Source organism: Panthera leo, chromosome B1 (assembly GCF_018350215.1).
Source record: "Panthera leo isolate Ple1 chromosome B1, P.leo_Ple1_pat1.1, whole genome shotgun sequence".
Taxonomy (NCBI): Eukaryota; Metazoa; Chordata; class Mammalia; order Carnivora; family Felidae; genus Panthera; species Panthera leo.
Genome location: NC_056682.1, coordinates 135,365,365 through 135,386,062, shown reverse-complemented (window position 1 = coordinate 135,386,062; position 20,698 = coordinate 135,365,365). Strand labels below are relative to the sequence as shown.

Genomic DNA, 20,698 nt, shown 5'->3' with positions numbered 1-20,698 from the left:
CAACAATACATTAAAAAAACTATTCACCATGACCAAGTGGGATTTATACCTGGGATGCAGGGTTGGTTCAATATCTACAAAACAATCAATGTGACATGTCATATCAATAAAAGACAAGAACCACATGATCCTCTCAATAGATGCAGAGAAAGCATTTGACAAAATACAGCATCCTTTCATGATAAAAACCCTCAAGCAAGTAGGGACAGAAGGATCATACCTCAAGATCATAAAAGCCATATATGAAAGACCCACCGCTAATATCATCCTCAATGGGGAAAAACTGAGAGCTTTCCCCCTAAGGTCAGGAACAAGACAGGGATGTCCACTCTCACCACTGTTATTCAACATAGTATTGGAAGTCAGCCTCAGCCATCACACAACACAAAGAAATAAAAGGCATCCAAATTGGCCAGGAGGAGGTCAAACTTTCACTCTTTGCAGATGACATGATACTCTGTATGGAAAACCCAAAAGATCCCACCAAAAAATGGCTAGAACTGATCCATGAATTCAGCAAACTGGCAGGATATAAAATCAATGCACAGAAATCGGTTGCATTCCTATACACCAACAATGAAGCAACAGAAAGAGAAATGAAGGAATCGATCCCATTTACAATTGCACCAAAACCATAAAATACTTAGGAATAAATATAACCCAAGAGGTGAAAAATATACACTTAAAACTATAGAAAGCTTATGAAAGAAATTGAAGACACAAAAAAATGGAAAAAGATTCCATGCTCCTGAACAGGAAGAATAAATATTGTTAAAATGTCAATACTACCCAAAGCAATCTATGTATTCAATGCAATCACTATCAAAATAACACCACCATTCTTCACAGATCTAGAAGAAACAATCCTAAAATTTGTATGGAACCAGAAAAGACCCCGAATAGCCAAAGCAATCTTGAAAAAGAAAACCAAAGCAGGAGGCATCACAATCCAGGACTTCAAGCTGTATTACAAAGTTCTAACCATCAAGACAATGCAGTACTGGCACAAAAACAGACATTCAGATCAATGGAACAAAGAACCCAGAAATGGACCCACAAACATATAGCCAACTAATATCTGACAAAGCAGGAAAGAATATCCAATGGAATAAAGACAGTCTCTTCAAGTGGTGCTGGGAAAACTGGACAGCGACATTAAGAAGAATGAACCTGGACCACTTTCTTACACCATACACAAAAATAAACTCAAAATGGATGAAAGACCTAAACATAAAACAGGAAGCCATCAAAATCCTCAAGGAGAAAGCAGGCAAAAACCTCTTTGACCCTGGCCACAGCAACTTCTTACTGAACACGTCTCCGGAGGCAAGGGAAACAAAAGCAAAAATGAACTATTGGGACCTCGTCAGACTAAAAAGCTTCTGCACAGAGAAGGAAACAATCAGCAAAACTAAATTCCCAACGGAATGAGAGAAGATATTTGCAAACAATATATCATATAATGGGTTAGCATCCAAAACCTATAAAGAACTTATCAAACTCAACACCCAAAAAACAAATACTCCAGTGAAGAAATCAGCAAAAGACATGAAAAGACACTTCTCCAAAGAAGACATGCAGATGGCCAACTGACACATGAAAAAATGCTCAACATCACTCATCATCAGGGAAACACAAATCAAAACAATGAAATACCACCTCACACCTGTCAGCATGGCTAACATGAACAACTCAGGCAACAACAGATGTTGGCGAGGATGTGGAGAAAGACAATCTCTTTTGCCCTGCTGGTGGGAATGCAAAGTGGTGCAGCCACTCTGGAAAACAGTATGGAGTTTCCTCAAAAAATTAAAAATAGAACTACCCTACGACCCAGCAATTGCACTACTAGGTATTTATACAAGGGATACAGGTATGCTGTTTCGAAGGGGATCACGCACCCCAAGGTTTATAGCAGCACTAGTGACAATAGCCAAAGTATGTAAAGAGCTTAAATGTCCATCAATGAGTGAATGGATAAAGAAGATGTGGTATATATACACAATGGAGTATTACTCGGAAATCAAAATGAATGAAATCTTGCCATTTGCAACTACGTGGATGGAACTAGAGGGTATTATGCTAAGTGAAATCAGAGAAAGACAAATATCATGACTTCACTCATATGAGGACTTTAAGATAAAAAAACATGAACATAAGGGAAGGGAATCAAAAATAATATAAAAACAGGGATGGGGGACAAAACATAAGAGACTCTTAAATATGGAGAACAAACAGAGGGTTACTGGAAGGGTTGTGGGGGGGGGGGGATGGACTAAATGGGTAACGGGCATTAAGGAATCTACTCCTGAAATCATTGTTGCACTATATGCTAACTAACTTGGATGTAAACTTAAAAAATTCTTTTTAAATATAAAACAAAAAATAACTAGTTATTATTCAAAGGCAAAAGGATTTTCAGAAATAATCTCATGTAATCCTTTCATTCTATACAATAGAAAACCGAAGAGTCTATATCTCATTCCTCTTCTCCCATACACTAATCATACCTACTTGCAGGGACTATGTCATTAAGGATAGCCAAGTGCGGCAGCGAACTAACTGGCCATATCAACACACACACACAAAACAAATAAACAAAAATCTAAACAAACAGAAAAAAAAATGCCTACATGAAGCAGTCCCAATTGCTAAGGTTCCAGGAAACCATGTGTCACATAAGATAAACACAGGGATTTCATCTATCATAAACAATATGTTTTCTGAAAACATTTAATATGTTTGTCTCCATTGGTGTTTGATAGCAGTGTCCGGCCTGTGATGAGAAACTAAAACAAGGAAGTGACGCACTACAGGACACTGGACTAGGCAATGGGAAGAGCCAGGCTCCCATTCCTGCCACACATCTGCTATGGATCACAGCCTCAGCTATTAGTTTCTGTAACCAGGTTTTTTTTTTTTTTTTAATTTTTTTAAATGTTTATTTTTGAGAAAGAGAGAGAGACAGAGACAGAGCATGAGTGGGGGAGGGGCAGAGAGAGAGACAGAGAGAGACAGAGAGAAGCAGACACAGAATCTGAAGCACTCCAGGCTCTGAGCTGTCAGAGTAGAGCCTAAGGTGGGGCTCGGTCTCTTGAACTGTGAGATCATGACCTGAGCCAAAGTCAGACACTTAACTGACTGAGCCACCCAGGCACCCCTAGTTTCTGTAACTGTAAGTGGTGACTTTCATTCATTTAAATTCTCTTGGAAGTTCCTTTTGGCTGTAACATTCAATGGTTCCAATATGCTAAAATGAATCCACAATTAGTTGGAGACATCCACTGCATTCAGATACTGAAAACATTTTTTTAAGTTTTAGAAGAAATCTTTGCTATACTTATTTAGTATTAAATACATAAAAGTCAGCTTACATTTATTGTCTAAGGTATTAATTAGTTGTTTAGAAAGGCTTTGTGGAAATAGGGTTTACTAGTCTAATAAGCAAAGACTAACCCACTGTATTCATTAGCAACGTCTTAAGCAGCTTCAATTCCTATGGGATTTACTCCTTTGTTCATTTCTATTGCTTTTCTCACCCAATCTAATTCAGGACTCAGATAAACCTAACGTCTACTCCTATTTCTGCCATTTGCTCTCATCATCATTTTTTAGAAAAACAAAACCTCTGAAGTCACGGGCTGTCTTACAAGTTATATGAGATAATGGATTCTACCTAGCCACTAGCAAAAAGTATCTAAGAAATCCAATGTTCAATAAGTATTTGTTGAATTAGTTCTTTATTGATAATCCTGTCTTTTCCTTTCTAAAACTGCCTTAGTCTCCCTCTCTCCAGTCCTTTCATCGCTCACACGTCCACAAAGCGCTGTAGCAAAGACCCCAGTACCGTGAGATGCACTTGTCATCGGCACCCAGCTCCACCTTATCTACTGCAGACCCACTGCTCTGTGCTCCCTCTGCTACTCTCACTGATGGTGGTGGCTGCGGTGGCAAGAGCAGCCATCACAGGGACTTGTAGGTCATGTCTACCACATCCTGGGAACAGCACCATTGCTCTGTGTATTATTTCATTTAATCCTCACAAATCCCTTTGGGTACGTATCATTTTACTTTAGAGGTGAGAAATCTGCATCTTAAGTTATATAATTTCAGAGAACTGGATTCAAACAGGTGTGGGGTTTTTTTTGTTAACGGAGGTAAAAACACGTAACACAAAATCTATCACCGTAATCCTTTTTGGTAACAGTAGTGTTCATTACATGTACAATAGATCTCTAGAACATTTTCATCTTGCAAACCTGAAACTCTATACCCACTGAACAAAACTTCTTGTTACCCCACTCTCCAGCTCCTGGCAACCAGCATTCTACTTGCTAGGAGTTTGGGCATGTTGGATACACAATAAGTATAATGATACAGTATCTGTCCTCTTCTGTCAAACGTGATTTTAAAATACCTGGCTCAGTCGGTTGAGTGTCTGACTTCAGCTCAGTTCATGATCTCATGGTTTGTGAGTTCGAGCCCCACGTTGGACTCTATGCTGACAGCTCGGAGCTTGGAGCCTGCTTCAGATTCTGTGTCTCCCTCTGTCTGCCACCAACCCCCCCACCACCACCCACATTCTGTGTGTCTCTCTCTCAAAATACATAAACATTAAAAAGTTTTTAAATATTAGTCCCATGGACAGACTATATTCCAAATGCGTGTTGTTGGTCTTGAAAATTTTCTCCCAAGGAAGGATATCAAAATGATGGCAAAATTTCTAGGCTAACTAACAAAGGTCTATTTAAACCTTGGTTAGCCACCAGTGCTATTAAAAGTCTGAACAGTGGCAACAGTGGTAAAGAAGGATTTTACAAGCAGGGAGCAGAGGAGGTGGCAGCAGTCACTAAAATAAACTGCCTTTTACAAGTTAGAGATTTATAGGCTAGGAATCCTATATTTAGACATCAACAAACAGAATTTCTTATAAGAAATATTACCCCAATGTAATATGATAGTCAATAAAAGTTTCTCTTGCTTAGCAGTTCATTTTAGAGATTGTATTGCTGTATCAAAGGAAAGCTTAATAGTTGAATCTGTTCAGAGAAATAAACTTGTTAATGGCTTGTTCCATTATCCTCAAAAGAAATGTTCAGAGTCAAGAAATGTGACAATTATATGAGATAAAGTCAATAATAAAGAGCATGGAATACTATAAAAAAAAATGGAATAAGCAGAACATCTCTTTAAGGAGTGCACCTGTTTCACTTTAAATAGACTGGTATTGATGGCCAGGCCAACAGCACCTTCCATACCTGTACAAAAACTTTCTGGAGTAGTCCACGACGTTCTGCTAGAGGTAGCTCATTCTGTGCACCTCCAACTGCCTCAGGCACATGTGGAAGGTCAAAAAACAGATATAAACATTTAACCAGGGTGGAAGGCACTGACATCGTTGTCATGCAGTCCACGGTTTTCTGGAAAACAAACCAATAAATAAGTGAATAGGGAGACAGACAGACATAATTGGAACAGCTAAGTAAGTTCACAAATATTAATCCAGAATCTAAATCATTAACTCACAAATTTTAAGCCAGAAAATTATATATCAAAATAACTTTTTAAATGCCTGAAAAATTAAAAAATGACTCCATGCTGACAAATACTCATTTTCCATTTGGACAAATCCGCTTTAATCAGATATTGAGATGGGGCTCCTGGGTGGCTCAGTGGTTAAGCGTCTGACTCTTAATTCCGGCTCATGATCTCACCATGGTGAGATAGAGCCTGCATCACACCCATCCCTGCTGCCTGGCACTGGGCATGGAGTCTGCTTAAGATTCTCTCTCTCTTCCTCTACTCTCTCCCACTCACACAAATGCACTCACTCTTTCTCTCTAAAAATACATACATGTGTGTGTGTGTGTGTGTGTGTGTATTGAGATGTGTTTGTTATTTATTAGATTTGCTATTTTTTTATTAAAAGGCAGCATGTTTCAAAGCAAATGAACTTTTGGATTTAGAAAAAAGAAATTCAACCATAAACTTGGGCAAACTAACTTTGCTGGACCTCAGTTTCCTTTCCTATAAAATAAATATAATGATAATAGGTTTTAGAGTTAATGTAAGCATTATATAACAAATCTGAGATATATTAAGCACTAAGTTATATATTAGTAGTTGCTTTGCTATCACTTTTATTATTATTAAACATTCTTGGGGTTGGAAGGACACTTGAAGGATACAGGTAACACTGAAAAATCTGTGTATTATTTTCAACAATTTCTAGAGGAAGAAAGTCCACCTTCTTATGGTGAAATTTCATTATTCCTAAGAAGTATGCTATAATAATTGCCAAATTTTTTTCATGGTCCAGTTTGGAACAAAAAATTTCATACACTGGAGATCAACAGGCTGGTGTCACCTTGTCACCTGTATTTAGTTTATCAACTTTTTAATCAAACATTCACTGAATGCATAGGGTATGTCTGGCAGTATGTTGGGAACTGGGCAGGAAACGACAAAGCACCCCTGCCCTTCAGAAGACTGTGGTCTATTAGCAGAAACAGGTTATCAATAACTATGAAAAAGGAATGATCAACACTACCAGGAATGAAGAGGAAAAGTATAGAAATTAAGAGGGGAAAGATCACCTGAAGATACATAGAAGGTTGAACTATACGACACACTATGTTTCAGGAACCTGAGTCCAAAACTGTTAACTCCTAAAAAGCCACAATAATAACGTCTAATCTTTGATGAGTATCAATTATAAAACAAGCATAAGGCTAAGCGTTTTAATTATCTCATTTATTCTTCCATCAACCTTATAAGGTAGATTCTATTACTGTATGATCCTTACTTTATACATGAAGCAATTGAGGCTCATCATTGAGATACCCTGCCTTAGGTTAAAGCTGGTTAAGTGGTCCACAAGTGTATATGCCCAGAGACCTATGTATCATATGGTCTCCCACTCTGGTCTGACTTTTATTTTGCTGGCCTTGGAGAACCAGTGAAGTATTACAAAGCAGTAATGGAACCAGATATCAGAAAATTCGCTGGTGGTTATATAGATCTAAATTAGATCTAAAGAGCAAGAAGGCCAGGGTCATTAGGAAACTAATACAGAAAACCATATGAGAGATGGGGCTTGAACTAATGCAGTAGCAGGGTGATAGAGAGGTGAGAGGACCCAAAGAACAATCCCTTGCATAATCTGGTCCTTAGTCTAAACATCCAGTAACATTTCCTGCCTCTAAATATTTCAAAAACCTTTTGCTGTTCCATGACTGATTATTTCTAGATACCCTATGTCTCTATACATCTGATGCTCAGTTTAAATGTCTGCCCATGTCTGAAACTTTAATTCCTCATCTTTCCTCCCCCCCTCACCTACAAAATTTATAACTCTCACATTTCTATTTTCATAGCAGTACATATATCCCATGACTGCATTTTATAGTACTGTCATTCACTCCATCTCTGTCATCTACATGTTGATTCAGGACGTTTTAGTCATCTCTGTATCTCACTGCTATCAACAGAAAATGGCATATAAACATAAAAGTCAGCTCAAAATATAGAGCACTAAATTTTCTCTTAAAATACCTTTTGCTAGTTAGATTATTACTAGCTTTCTGTTTTCATTAGGCAAATTGGTATGATTTTTCAGTTTCATTTTATAGCAGAGTATAAGCATAACTTGGTATCCAAACTGATAATTGGCAACATTTGTAATTTTTAAAAAAGTGATTAGGTTAAGGGTCATCTAGGTGGGTCAGTCGATTAAGCATGTGACTCTTGATTTTGGCTCAGATCATGCATGATCCCAGGGTCGTGGGAATGAGCCCTGCATTGGGTCGAGCCCTGAGTCGGACTCTGCACTGGGTGGGGAGCCTGCTTAAGATTCTCTCTCTCTCCCTCCCTCTTCACCCCACTCCCTGCTTACGATCTCTTTCTCTCTCTAAAAAAATGTTTTTTAAAAAAGTGATTAGGTTAATCCATATTTCCTGACTTTCTAGTATGTGTCAGATATTCTGGTAGGATACACTTTCTGTTCACACCTGAGAAAGACAGCATCTACAAAGAATAGGAATAAGGCTTAGAAATATCACAATTAAAATGGTTACTTTACATGCTATTTTAAACCAAACCAAATTTTGGTACAGTAATATGGTGGCATTTATAGCTAGCATCAATAGCAAATAGAATTGATATTTTGATAGGTTTTTGGTATGGTCACAGATACATGGAAACAGTTGGCCACTTTAGGACTATCTGAAGGTGACATAGGATAAATAAACATCTCAATTTGCCCAGAATTTAGGAGTTGTCTGGGATGTGGGGCTTCTGGGCCGAAATCTGGCAAGTCCCAGGTACATCAGAGCAACTTGGTCTGATTCCTTTTGTGATGTTAAGAAACAAACAAACATAAACCAGCAAACAAAAAAGGGAAACATTATTCTAAGGGGAAAAAAAGCCTAAGTGCTACTACTTTAGGCTAATGACTAGCTTCAGGATATGGTTACTAAGAAATATGCATCGTTTCTGCTGTGGCCCACCAAGGTATATGACTCATGTCACAGCCACCTCTGTAAATTCCATTATTAAATGATGTGAGTTGTTTGAATCATAATTTAGACAAGAACCATTCTCAAGACAGGTACTAACTTTGATAGGTAATTCTACTCTGAGTTTTAGAAGGGTGAAACACATCTTTCTTTTTTTTTGTTGTTAATGGTTATTATTATTATTTTTTTTTGAGAGAGAGACAAAGAGCACATGCACACAAGTCGAGGAGTAAAGAGAGAGTGAGAGAGAGAATCCCAAGCAGGCTCCCCGCTATCAGCGCAAAGTCTGTTGCAGGGCTCCATCCCACAAACTGTGAGGTCATGACCTGAGCTGAAATCAAGAGTCGGATGCTTAGCTGACTGAGCCACCCAGGTGCCCCTGAATCAAGTTCTTTCATCCCCAAAACATCACAGGCCAAAAGTCAGGTATCCAAATAGCTGATAACTGAGTACATGCAACAGAAATTATGGCAGATGATTAAAGGTGGTTTAGAGAGGGGGAATAAAAGGAATCTCCAGAATAAATCAAGCGGGAAGGCTATATATATTATCCTGAAAATGTCACTATTCCCCTATTTTCCATAAAATTTAGAAGAATTTACAAATACTTTTCATGTCATTTGTTCCTTATTAGTGAAGTAAGGTCAGATGATTCTTCTAAAGCAATTTCCCTGATGTGGGTTACAGAAGTGTTGGTTTTGGCCAGATGGAGCCAGAGCTCCCAGGCTATCGGCCTACAGTCCCAGAAGTCCATTGCTGTGCCCCACATGCTGTACTAATGGTATCATGCTCTCTGTGTGTTATGACAAAGACGAAATACACCATTCAAGTTAGGCATTTCCTCAGGTGTAAAATTTGTAGTAACATAAACCTCCTCATGAGATGTTGTGAGAAGCATGAAAGCATATGTTAGAAGGATTAAGAATATAATGATTACCATAAAATCTTATTTGGATATGATGATACATTTAGTTTCACAAAATTCCAAGAGGATAAAAAAGGAAGTCAAGTTATCAAACATGAAAACAAAGAACTTACCTGACCAGAGGATGCTAACAAATTAATTGTTGTCAGAAGCATCCAACCTCTACTGGCTTCTTCACTCTGATTGATTTCTAGGAACTGGACTATGGCCCGACTTGCAGCTTCTATAAAACCAAAGGAAAGCCATGAGGTGGGAGAAAATCATATATAAAGAAGTTCTTCCTTATAACCTGTCAAAAAATGATCATTTACGAAGCATGTGCTTTAAATCAGCACTATTACATGCTCTATGTAAACTATGAGAAAAAGAGCAATATTTTAATGGTGTATCTAGGCCCTTACAGCATTATTATCATATTAATACAGAAACACAGAAATCAACCTCTATATTATAGGGACAGTTACATCATGAGCTAGTTGAAAAGAGTCATGAGAAAGGTAAAATTTGAGCTAAACGTACCTGGCAAACAAGGATATGTTTGTCTAGGAAGTGGGAGGGAAAGCAGGGAACAGAGAGATTAAAAGCACAGAATTAAAACAAAAGTGTAAATAGAAGACTGAGCCTAATATGTAAGATCAAGACAAAGAACTTTAATAACACTGGGTTAATATTCTACAAGAGCATTTTGAGAATTAGAGTCTACTATCAACAGTAGTGGTAGAAAATTAAAGTCAAATTATGAAGGAAAGTAATCTAAAGGCTGTATTTGACTCTCTGGGCAAGAGAAAGTAAATGTAGTTTCCTGAGCAAAGTAGATGATAAAAGGATTACTCTAAGACTCTTCACTAGTGAGTATAAGACAGACTGGAAGGGCAGAGACTCTGGTGGACAGGGAATAAATCAGGAGGCTGCCCCAGGGATACACACAAGGGGTGACCTGAGCAGCAGCTGACAGTAGGAACGGTGAGTGTCAGTCATAGAACTGCACTGTTGGAAGAATCTGTCAACGTAAATTCAGTTGATTACGCCTTTAGAGGTAAGGATAAATGGACAAATCCTTAAACTGTGCACTTCATTTCATCAGCAGAGTCCATCAATTTTTCTATCAATATATGGGATAAATTAAAGTTGTCAGAAAAGGTGTGCAATCTGTTCACTTACCAAAACCAACCTGGTAAGTTGCTAATGTACACTTAACACACATCATAAAAATGCAGAATAAACAGAATTTAGGTTGCCTTACAGGTATTTTTTCTTCCATTTAAGACAATCAAGATAAAAGTATGTCATCAAATAATTGAGTGAATACAAGACTTACATACAATGCTGGGCTGGGCATATTTTATCTCTATATACTTCCATTTGAAAGAATATTTTAATAGGAAAAAAATTTTAAATAGCTTACTTTTACTAAGTCTTAACTGTATAACAAACACTGTTTTAAGTATTTGAAGATTTAACTTATTCAATCTTTACAAGAACCTTATGAGTTATTTTCTAGTATTATACCCCTTATAACAATACAAATTGAGAAATGGGGAGGATGAGTAATTTGCCTAGAGCCACACAGCTAGTCAGTGACAGAACTTTCATTCAAATCTAAGCTGTCTAGCCTATAAGAGATAGAGACAGTGATAAAAAAAAAAAAAAAAATTCTGAAAAACGGAAGCCAACAGAAGCCTGGCTTATTTCTAGTATTTCAATATCTTAAAAGTGTTGAAATTATTGTATTCACATTTTCACTGATTTGTAGCCTCTCCTCCCTCTCTAGAAAATAAACACCATGAGAGCAGACTCCTGGTCCACCTCACTCACTGCCAGACCCTAGTGTAAGGCACGTCACTGGCACTAAGTGGGTGCTCGATACACATCCGTTAAACAAGTGAATAAATCAACCCAGGGAGATCAAAGAAGGACAGTCTCAACTTGTTAGGAACATCAAGAGTGCCTGAATTACTATGGATAAGAGAGATTCCTGGACGTTTTGAAAAGGGGAGTAATAATATGAAGAAAGCAATGCTTAAGGCTGGTTAAACTGGGAAGCTCTCATTGGAGATGGAGCAAAACAAATAAAAGAATACCACTGAGAAACATTCTTTGGCAACTGTGGTTTGAGATCACTGGTAAAAATTGATCTGCAAATTTTTCTTGCAAACCTGTAATGGACCAATTTGTTATGTAACATAAGCCCTTCTTCCTTGCTAGGAATTAAAAGCTCCTGTAAGGAAGACGACTCCTTTCTAGTGAGTAAAATTGTCAAAGGCTGACATGCTATGCTTTCATTTCCATGGCAGCTTTGGTGTCAAACTGTGTATTTCCAATTTTTTAACTCAACATACTAAAAATCTACTTGCAGTCTTCAAATGGATTATTCCACAGTGAAATCAATGTAACAAAATTCTATTTCATAACAACAACAATAACAACAATAACAACAACAAAACACGAACTGGTCAATACCACCTATGCTTCTGAAAGAAGGCAAAAAGAAAACAGATGGTGGAGAACTAAACTGACTTCAAGAGACAAAATTACCTTCCTGGTACAAAAGCTAGTGAGCTATAGATAAGACACGTTTTGGGTGAATCTGAATACCACCCATGTTTTTTAACGTAACACTATTAATGTTAAAAGAAAATTGGACAAAGATATATTTTCTGCTATTTGATAAGTTGTCAGTTATAAACAATGAATGCTAATACTTATTTTAAGAACCGAAACACCAAAAATGTACTCTTGGCTTGCAACGGCTCTATTTGAGTAATAGTGGGCATTTGTGGTTTCTCTTGTTTCGGTTGACAACAAATATAAGGTATTCCTCAAGATAAGAAAGGACAAATAATAGATTTTTAAAAAACCCCTCAATGTTCAATGGATTGCTGAGCTGATTAAATAAGTGAAAAAGATCAAGATAGTGTAATTATTAATAGTATCTAACAACTTTACCAACTTAATAACAACTACTCTTTTTTGAGAGGTATGTGGAGAAGATCTCAATGACAAAAGATCTTTACATAACAAATGTATTCATAAGAACAATTTTACTCTCACCTACTTATTTCAGTATGTTGCCATTCAAAACACTTTAATGGGATCTCCTACTTTGTATTTAAATGAGTCAAGAAGCTCATTGAGAAAGCATTTAACATCAAGGGCTATCTTTAAAAAATTATATATACTAGAAAGTAATTTTAAACTAAACCTACGTAAATTATAGAGTTTCTTAAAACTTTGAAAGAAAAACAGTTCTAGTAAAAAAAAAAAGATACTGCATTAGGATCTTTTAATTTTGCTCATATTTAACAAATACAAATTTAAATGATTTAAGGTTATAAGAGTTAATGAAAGGAACATATTAACCCATCTTGAGAGTTGCCAATCATTTGATTCAAGCTTTAGCTTTCACACTGCATTTCAATACATATAGTTAACTGAAAAATACAGAAATGGAGTTAGTAGAGCTCATTATTAGATTAAGTAAGACTAGAAGGTAGACAATTTTAAAAGAAATTTAAATAGAGAATATAAGTGATTTCAGTCAGACAATATTCAGAACAATCAGAATGCAAAACTTGTTAACAGTAAGTGCGATTCAATTTTTCTTTTGCATTTAAAGCACATTTTCAAACTTATGCAACAGGATGATAATGTGAGACATGTTAACAGTATTATTACATTTTTTTCATTAATGAAGAAACCAAGCCCTATAAACTCCTTCCCATCCCCAAAAAACTTCCAAAAGTTAGTCAGAAAAACAGTATTAGAACTCATAGATAGCTTCCATGCTTTTTTTTTTTTTCATTTGATGATAGATAACCACACCTGGCAATGAAATTACCTGAGGGTGTTGTGGCTGTGAAATCCTTGGAGGACAGCGGGACACACTGTTTTTCTGTTTAAAAAAAGAGGCCGGGTTGTCTACTTGGGGATTTACTACAGTATACTAATCCCGCCACAAGATGCTGTATAAAACATCAATTGTGGCCAGCATTAACCAGCTTCTCCCATCACCAGGACGCTGCCCATAGGAGATCACACCACTGTATTTAACAGCGGCACCTATCATGCAACAACGTCATTAAAAATAACCTGAAAATACTATTTTTAGATGGGTGGAGATTTTTTGCTTCAGTGACTTAAAGTGACCAAGTGCCCTTAGACCTAAGCAGATTGCATAGCTGCACTTAACAAATAACTACAATAGGAAAAATCTTTAGGGGTGCCTGAGTGGCTCAGTCAGTTGAGCATCTGTCTCCTGATTTTGGCTCAGATCATGATCCCAGGGTTGTGGGATCTAGTCCTGGGTTAGGCTCGCACTGAGCATGGAGCATGGGGCCAGCTTAAGATTCTCTCTCCCCCTCCCTCTGCCCTTCCCCCACACGCACACACTTTCTCTCTCCCTCAAAAAAAAAAAAAAAAAAAAAAAAAGTAAAATAAATTTAAAAAAAATCTTAGGCTATACACTGTACCTGATATGGCCACAAAATTATAAATTTTCTCAAATTAGTTGAAAGTCATTACATATTTTTAACAAAAGCCACATGGAGGCAACAACCAAGAGAGAATTACATTATGGGAGACAGAAAACTAGAACTGTCAAGATGCCCTAATGTATTACACATCAGTCTATGCATCCATCTTGCATACTTCCATTTTTACTAACTTCTGATGGACAGATTCAAACAATAGAAATTGCAGATTAGCGTATCTTCCTACTGACATACCTGCAATCCATGTTCAAAGTGATCTGATAAAACGACTTGCTACATGAGTGGTAATTAGGTAACAAATAAAATAAAAAGTATTTCACACCAAATTCAGAGGAGTCTTAAAAAAAAATAATCTTGCCATGATGCACAACAAATACAGACAACTTTCAAATGAATAACAGAGGGCTCATTTTGCCTGTCTTTTTTTTTTTGGAGAAAAATTATGTGCATATAAATTATTGCAAAATTACTTTCAATGATAACTTTCTTGAAATAAAAGGTTATGTAAGGTATCAAAAGTAGCCAAACTTATAGACACAAAAAACAGAAAGATGCCAAGGGCTGGGAGAAGGAGGAGATGGGGAATTACTGTTCAGGGAGTATAAAGTTATAGTTACATAAGATAAAAAAGTTCAAGACAGCTCCTGTACAACATTGTGCTTAAAGCAGACTGTGTTATGCACTTAAAAATTTGTTAGGAGGGTAGATCTCATATATTTTTTTACTGCAATAAAAATCAATCAGAAAATAAGAATGGGATATATAAAAGTTAAGATGATTCAGAATGTACCTAGATAAAAATGTGATTTTTTTTTCTAGAAAAAATCAAAAGATCAAAAAAATCTCCACAAAATCCCCATTTTTGATAATGACACTGACTGAAAGAAACTTCCAACACTCAAGACTATAAATAAAAGAACAAGGATTCCCACAGCCAGGGTTAAGACTGAAGAAGGAGATACTCCAAAACAATGCTTTTCTCTCTTACACATCAGTTAAGTCTGGCTTTTCTAACACTACTCCAATTCTCAATGCATTTAAAAAAGTAAATAACCAAACAGAAATCCTATATCAAAAATCAGTAAAATATTATTGAGCATCTCATCTGTAACAAGGAGTCTTCTAGGTGATACAGGGCTGCACACAAGAGACAATAAAATTAAATAAATAAACAAGTTACTTTCAGATGACAAACTTCTAGAGGAAGTACTTAAGATGACTGAATAAATGCTGGTATGGGGAGAGGATAAAGGATCTGGGATAGGGTGATCAGGAAACGTTTCTTTTGTGGAAGTAAAATCTACAAAAATTGAATTGAATCTCAATGCAGTGGATTCTGAAGTTAATAAATTTCAAAAGTTTAAAACTAAAAATTATATGGAATTACATGATTGGAAAAATAGATCTTAAAAATATCTGGAAAATAAGAAGTCATCAATGGAGGAGGAGTGCAGGGGGCTCTACCTATGTTTGCAACTTCCTGTAAGTCTATAATTATTTCAAAATAAAAAGTTTAAAAACACCTTGTGTAACTATTACTATATTTAACAATGATACACCTTGTACTCCATTTAAGATACTTTTCATTATGTTGAATACACTGAATCATTACAGGATTTAGGAAAAGAAATCTCCAGTGCAGAAAAGCGTTTTTCTATAAACATGCAGATTAGGTATTTAAAAAGACAGCAACAGAAAAGCGACCATAGTTACACTTTGGGGAATATTTTATTCTAATCTAGGGATATTACTCAAGTAAGAAAATGCAATGACAAGAGTCAGTACAGAACAATTTCCCTTCATGTTACCTGTTTAAAATAGCTAAGAATGCATAAAACACACAAATCTTATATTTAAGACCAACTTCTCACTTCTACAGGAACAACTGAAATCAGGAAAGATAAAAAGGATGCAGTCCCACCGTGGGTGGAGAAGGGAGAAGACAGGGGTGGGAGGTGACCTTAAGCTATCTTACCACCTTTGACTGGACTTGCTTCCAAGACTGCAAGTATAATTAAAATTATCTCACTTTAAAATCTACACAGCAATTAATACAATCCACTATGTCTGAATAAGAGATTTAGTCTCTCAATCTAAAAATATTTTAATGGCTGTTGCTCCAAAGACCCCACAACAGGCTCCAGTTAAAGATAGAAGGTTGTGCACCTGCATTTATCTCTGCTCTCTCCCAAAGCCCCACTGCTGTGGACTGAATTGTGCTCCCTTCTGCTCCAAATTCCTGTGTTGAAGCACTAACTCCGAATATGCTGGTATCAGAGACGGAGCCTTTGGGAGAGAATTAGGGTCACACGCAGTCATGACGGTAGAGTTCTCCTGATGAGGTTAATGCCCTTATAAGAAGACACACCAGAGCTCTCTTTCTCCAGATGAGGCCACATTGAGAAGGTGCCATTTGCAGTCAGGAAGAGAGATCTCACCAGAAACCAATCATGCTGGCACTCTGATCTTAGACTTTCAGTCCCCAGAACTGTGAAGGAATATTTCTGTTATTTAAGTCACTGGTCTATGGTGCTTTGTTATGGCAGCTTGAGCAGATTAATACACCCACTAAAATGGTTATAAAAGGATTTTTCAAAAAGCCTAAACCCATAAGGACAAAGAGAATAGGAAAGATGAAAGCAACATTTTGGATACTAAAATAGCAGAGGGGTTAGTGGTAACTGACTTAGCAAACTCTAGAATCTTAAAGCAAGTGCAGGGAAAATGGAAAAGCAACTAAACTACAACAGAGCCCCAAGAGACTCAGGAACTGGTGACACCAGGTAGCTTTGGAAGCAGAGGTAAACATGGGGGAGTGTACATAGAAGGCTTGTGAAAGTTTGTTAAAGACCAGTGAGACCTCCAGATCCTACTATGTGGGCACCAGACTGGAGGTTTGTTCACTAGAAAGAGTGAGGGAGCATGTTGAGGGCTGGGGCAGGGGTGAGGCCACCACACCAGGCACAGCTGCAGGCTCAGAGAGATCAAATAGAAGCTTACACACTGAATGCTGAGGGTCCTCAGACCTTTCCCCTACTTGGCTTCTAGAATGCCGAGAGGCAGACATGTATCTTCCAAGTACAAACTGGACATTCCTCACTGGGGACTCTGCCTAGCTCGGGGGAGAAAGACAAGAGAACAACCTAGCAAGATCACACTGGCCCACAGTTTCAAGCCCCACCCACAACTGCAGAGCTACCCAGCAGCTTTCTATGGCTCCATTCTTACACAGGAGCAGATGGCCCAGGAAGTTCTCTAACCTAAAAGACAGACAAAAGCAAATTAACAAAAAAGGCAACCTGAAAGAAACAGAACTAAAAAGAGAATATATGAAAGAATAGCCATCAATATAAAAAGAAACTCTTAGGAATTAAAATTATAATGTCACACACACACACACACACACACACACCCCAAAAACCTCCATAGAAGGGATGGATGGAACTTTCTTAGCAAGTAGAGTCAAAAACCAAAAATATGAATAAAAGAAAATAAAATGAGAAAGACAGTCCTAGGGGTACATCTGACTAAAAAAGAAAGCTGAGTGGAGGATATTATTACACAAACAATTCATGAAACTTTCCCAAAATTAAAGGATATGAATTCCCAGACTGCAAAGTCCAATGAGTACTCAGCATAATGTATAAGAATATCTGCTCCAAGGCATGTTATCATGACATTTTGGAATAGGAGGGCCAAAGAAAGGATCCTAAATGAGCTTTTATATATATATATATATATACACACACACACACACACACACATATATATATATATGTATATATGTATATATATAAAAGCAGGTCACAGAAAGAATCAAGAATCCAGTTAGCTTCAGATTTCTCAATAGCAGCGTAGGAGTCTAGAATATGAAGGAGAAATTATTTTTAAATTCTGAACATAAAATGATTTCCAACCTAGAATCTGATACCCACTGAAAGGGGGACACGATAAATGTAATGCAAGCTGCAAGATTTTGCAAAATGACCCTGAGAGTTCACCTCGGGCTGCCTGGAGAAGGATCCAGCTAAGACATCCCCTCCTATGTCCCCAAGGGAGTTGCTAGACCTAACTCAACTTCCCATGACACTGGTAGCTTCCGCTCTCTTGGAGGAGGGCCTATAACTTCCCCTGGGCCCCAAAGTCTCCTGGGGCTAATCAGCTAGCATCTGCAAACAACTGCTATACAATCTAACAGATATTCAAATCCAGTACTCAAACAGCCTAAATCATAAGCAGTTTGTGTATTTCTTCACTCATAAGATTGCATTTGTGCTTATACTTTAGAAATCCAGGGCCATCAGGGATCTTCCAAGCACTTTTTTTTTTTTTTTTAATGTTTGTTTATTTTGAGAGAGAGAGACAGAGCATGAGCAGGGGAGGGACAGAGAGAGAGGGAGACACAGAATCCGAAGCAGGCTCCAGGCTCTGAGCTGTCAGCACAGAGCCCGACGCGGGGTGTGACATCATGACCTGAACCGAAGTTGGATGCTCAACCAACTAAGCCACCCAGGCGCCCCTCCCAAGCACTATTCTGTGACATAATGCAGGTGGCAGACTTGCTCCTTCTTTTCTCTTGCTGACCCCTGATTTTATAAATTTCCCCTTTCAGCAATAAAGCTATGTGATGTGTTGTTCTAAGCCCCAGTAACCTGAGAGGTTGTCAGTCTAAAGACATCACCTTTCTTGGTAAACACAAAGGAAAGCATCTTACATAGGAATAGTCAAAAATTTTTTTCACTCACGGGAACTTTAAAAAACAAAACAAAAACAAACACATATACACACATAAAACCCCAAACCAAAGATAACTCCCCTGCACTTTTCTTAGGGAGCTGCTGGGAAAGATGCCTTTATTAAGGCAAATTTTTGTTAACACAATTTTTTGTTAAAAATGAGAAAGTTAGTTTGAGAAAAAAAAGATGCCAGGAGATTCAGGAAACAGAGGCTCCATCCCAAAGAAGTAGAAAGGCATCCCAGATGACGTGAGTGGAAACGTATGAAGGGCAGCTATGAGGCTGGCCTAGAGAGAAACTACCATGGGTTAAAGCAAGCCAGAAAGTTCTGGAAGAGCTATTTGCAAAAAAAGACGAAACTGACAGATTACCTGATGCTTTCAATCATATTGAGGGGAGATGTAGAAAAACATTTAGAAATAGGGGATACATGTGTGATGAAAATTCAGAAAACTAGCAAAAAAAAAAAAAAAAAAAAAAGAAAGGCAATTATTAACTTAGATGGAGATGGGAGGGAAGTTTTTAAGAAAAGAAACCACAGCGTACCATACGGCTCATCTTAAAATAGTGTTTTCAGTCTATACAAGATAATATTGATGTAATCAAATTATGACAGAACAATATTGGAGGGGTGGGTTTAGGAAGCAGGTAGGTACAGGTAGTGGTAGGGAGCTTAAGAGAGTGAAAGCCTTATTTTCTTTTGTGGGAAATCAAGATGGTATCTAAATGTGAAAAAACAAGGGCTCATACTGTAAATGTACATTATTTAGAGACACAACAGGTAAATGTAAAAAAAAAATTAAAATAGCTGAAAAGTGACTGAGAAATGGAGTTGAACAAGGACAGTGGAAGGGAGATCCTGTTTTCAGTAAACCTTTTAACTATCTGACCCTTAAAATTATGTGTCTGGGGGGGCCTGCGTGGCTCAGTGAGTTAACCCTCCGACTTCATTTCGGATAGGCCACGATCTCACAGTTCATGAGATCGAGGCCTGTATTAGGCTCCTCACTATCCACAAGGAGCCCACTTAGGATTCTCTTTCCCTCTCTCTCTGCTCCTCCCCCACTCGTGCTCTCTCTCCCTCTCTCTCCCAAAAATAAATAAACTTTAAAAAAACCAAAAACTATGTGCCTATATAATAGGCACATTATTTTTATTATTATTACTATAATAATATTTATTTTATTATATTTTTATATATATTATATATACAATATATATAATATATATAATATATATAATAAATATAATTATATTTATTATACATATTATTATTATTTTAATAAAAATAAATTAAAAAATAAGATTAAAGGGGTGCCTGGGTGGCTCAGTTGGTTGAGCATTTGACTCTCGATTTCTAGGTCATGATCTCATAGTTTCATGGGTTAGAGCCTCATGTCGGGCTCTGCACTGACCACGCAGAACCTGCTTGGGATTCTCTTTCTGTCTGTCCCTCCCCTGCTCGCACACTCTCAGTCTCTCTCAAAATAAATAAACTTAAAAAAAAAAAGATTATATAACAGAAACATTACTGTTACTGTTGGAAAAATAGTAATTTGATGGGCTGAAAAGATAAATGATTGTTCAAGGGGACATTATAAACAGAATTTAAATTAATTTATCAGTCTAATATAATGCTTTAATAAGAAAGCTATCACTCAACCATTACAAAACCAAAATAACAAAATAAAATATTCTTGACAAACAAAATCAAGATAAAAATCGGTCGCACATATTGCTAATTTAAAAAATGACTAATGGTAAATAACATCAAGAAAGTGTATTTTAATCATGAATAAAGGGATGTTACTCTCTGAAGTTTGAAATTACCTAATCATGAATAAGAATACTTATTCAGGCAGCATTCATAAAAAAGTTTACTGTATGTGTAGATCACAGGTTATAAAGGCCCAAAACAGTTTATGGTCTACTAGGAAGATAAAGACACACACACAAACACTCGTGGTGTTGAGAAACCAAGAGTAGCTCCAAACAGAAAGTTTTTTCTTTGATTAAGGGAGTCCAAGACAT

General features: G+C 37.1%; 1 protein-coding gene across 7 annotated transcripts in view; it reads right to left on the bottom strand.

The window, feature by feature from the left end:
- WDFY3 (WD repeat and FYVE domain containing 3) overlaps positions 1-20,698 on the bottom strand; it is a 276,427-nt gene that overhangs the window by 149,894 nt on the left and 105,835 nt on the right. For all 7 annotated transcript variants that reach the window (XM_042936004.1, XM_042936003.1, XM_042936001.1 and 4 more), the window contains 2 exons: positions 9,555-9,664; positions 5,259-5,420 (listed from right to left, as the gene is read on the bottom strand). In XM_042936004.1, the coding sequence (XP_042791938.1) occupies positions 5,259-5,420; positions 9,555-9,664 (272 nt within the window). The remainder of the gene's footprint in view (positions 1-5,258; positions 5,421-9,554; positions 9,665-20,698) is intronic.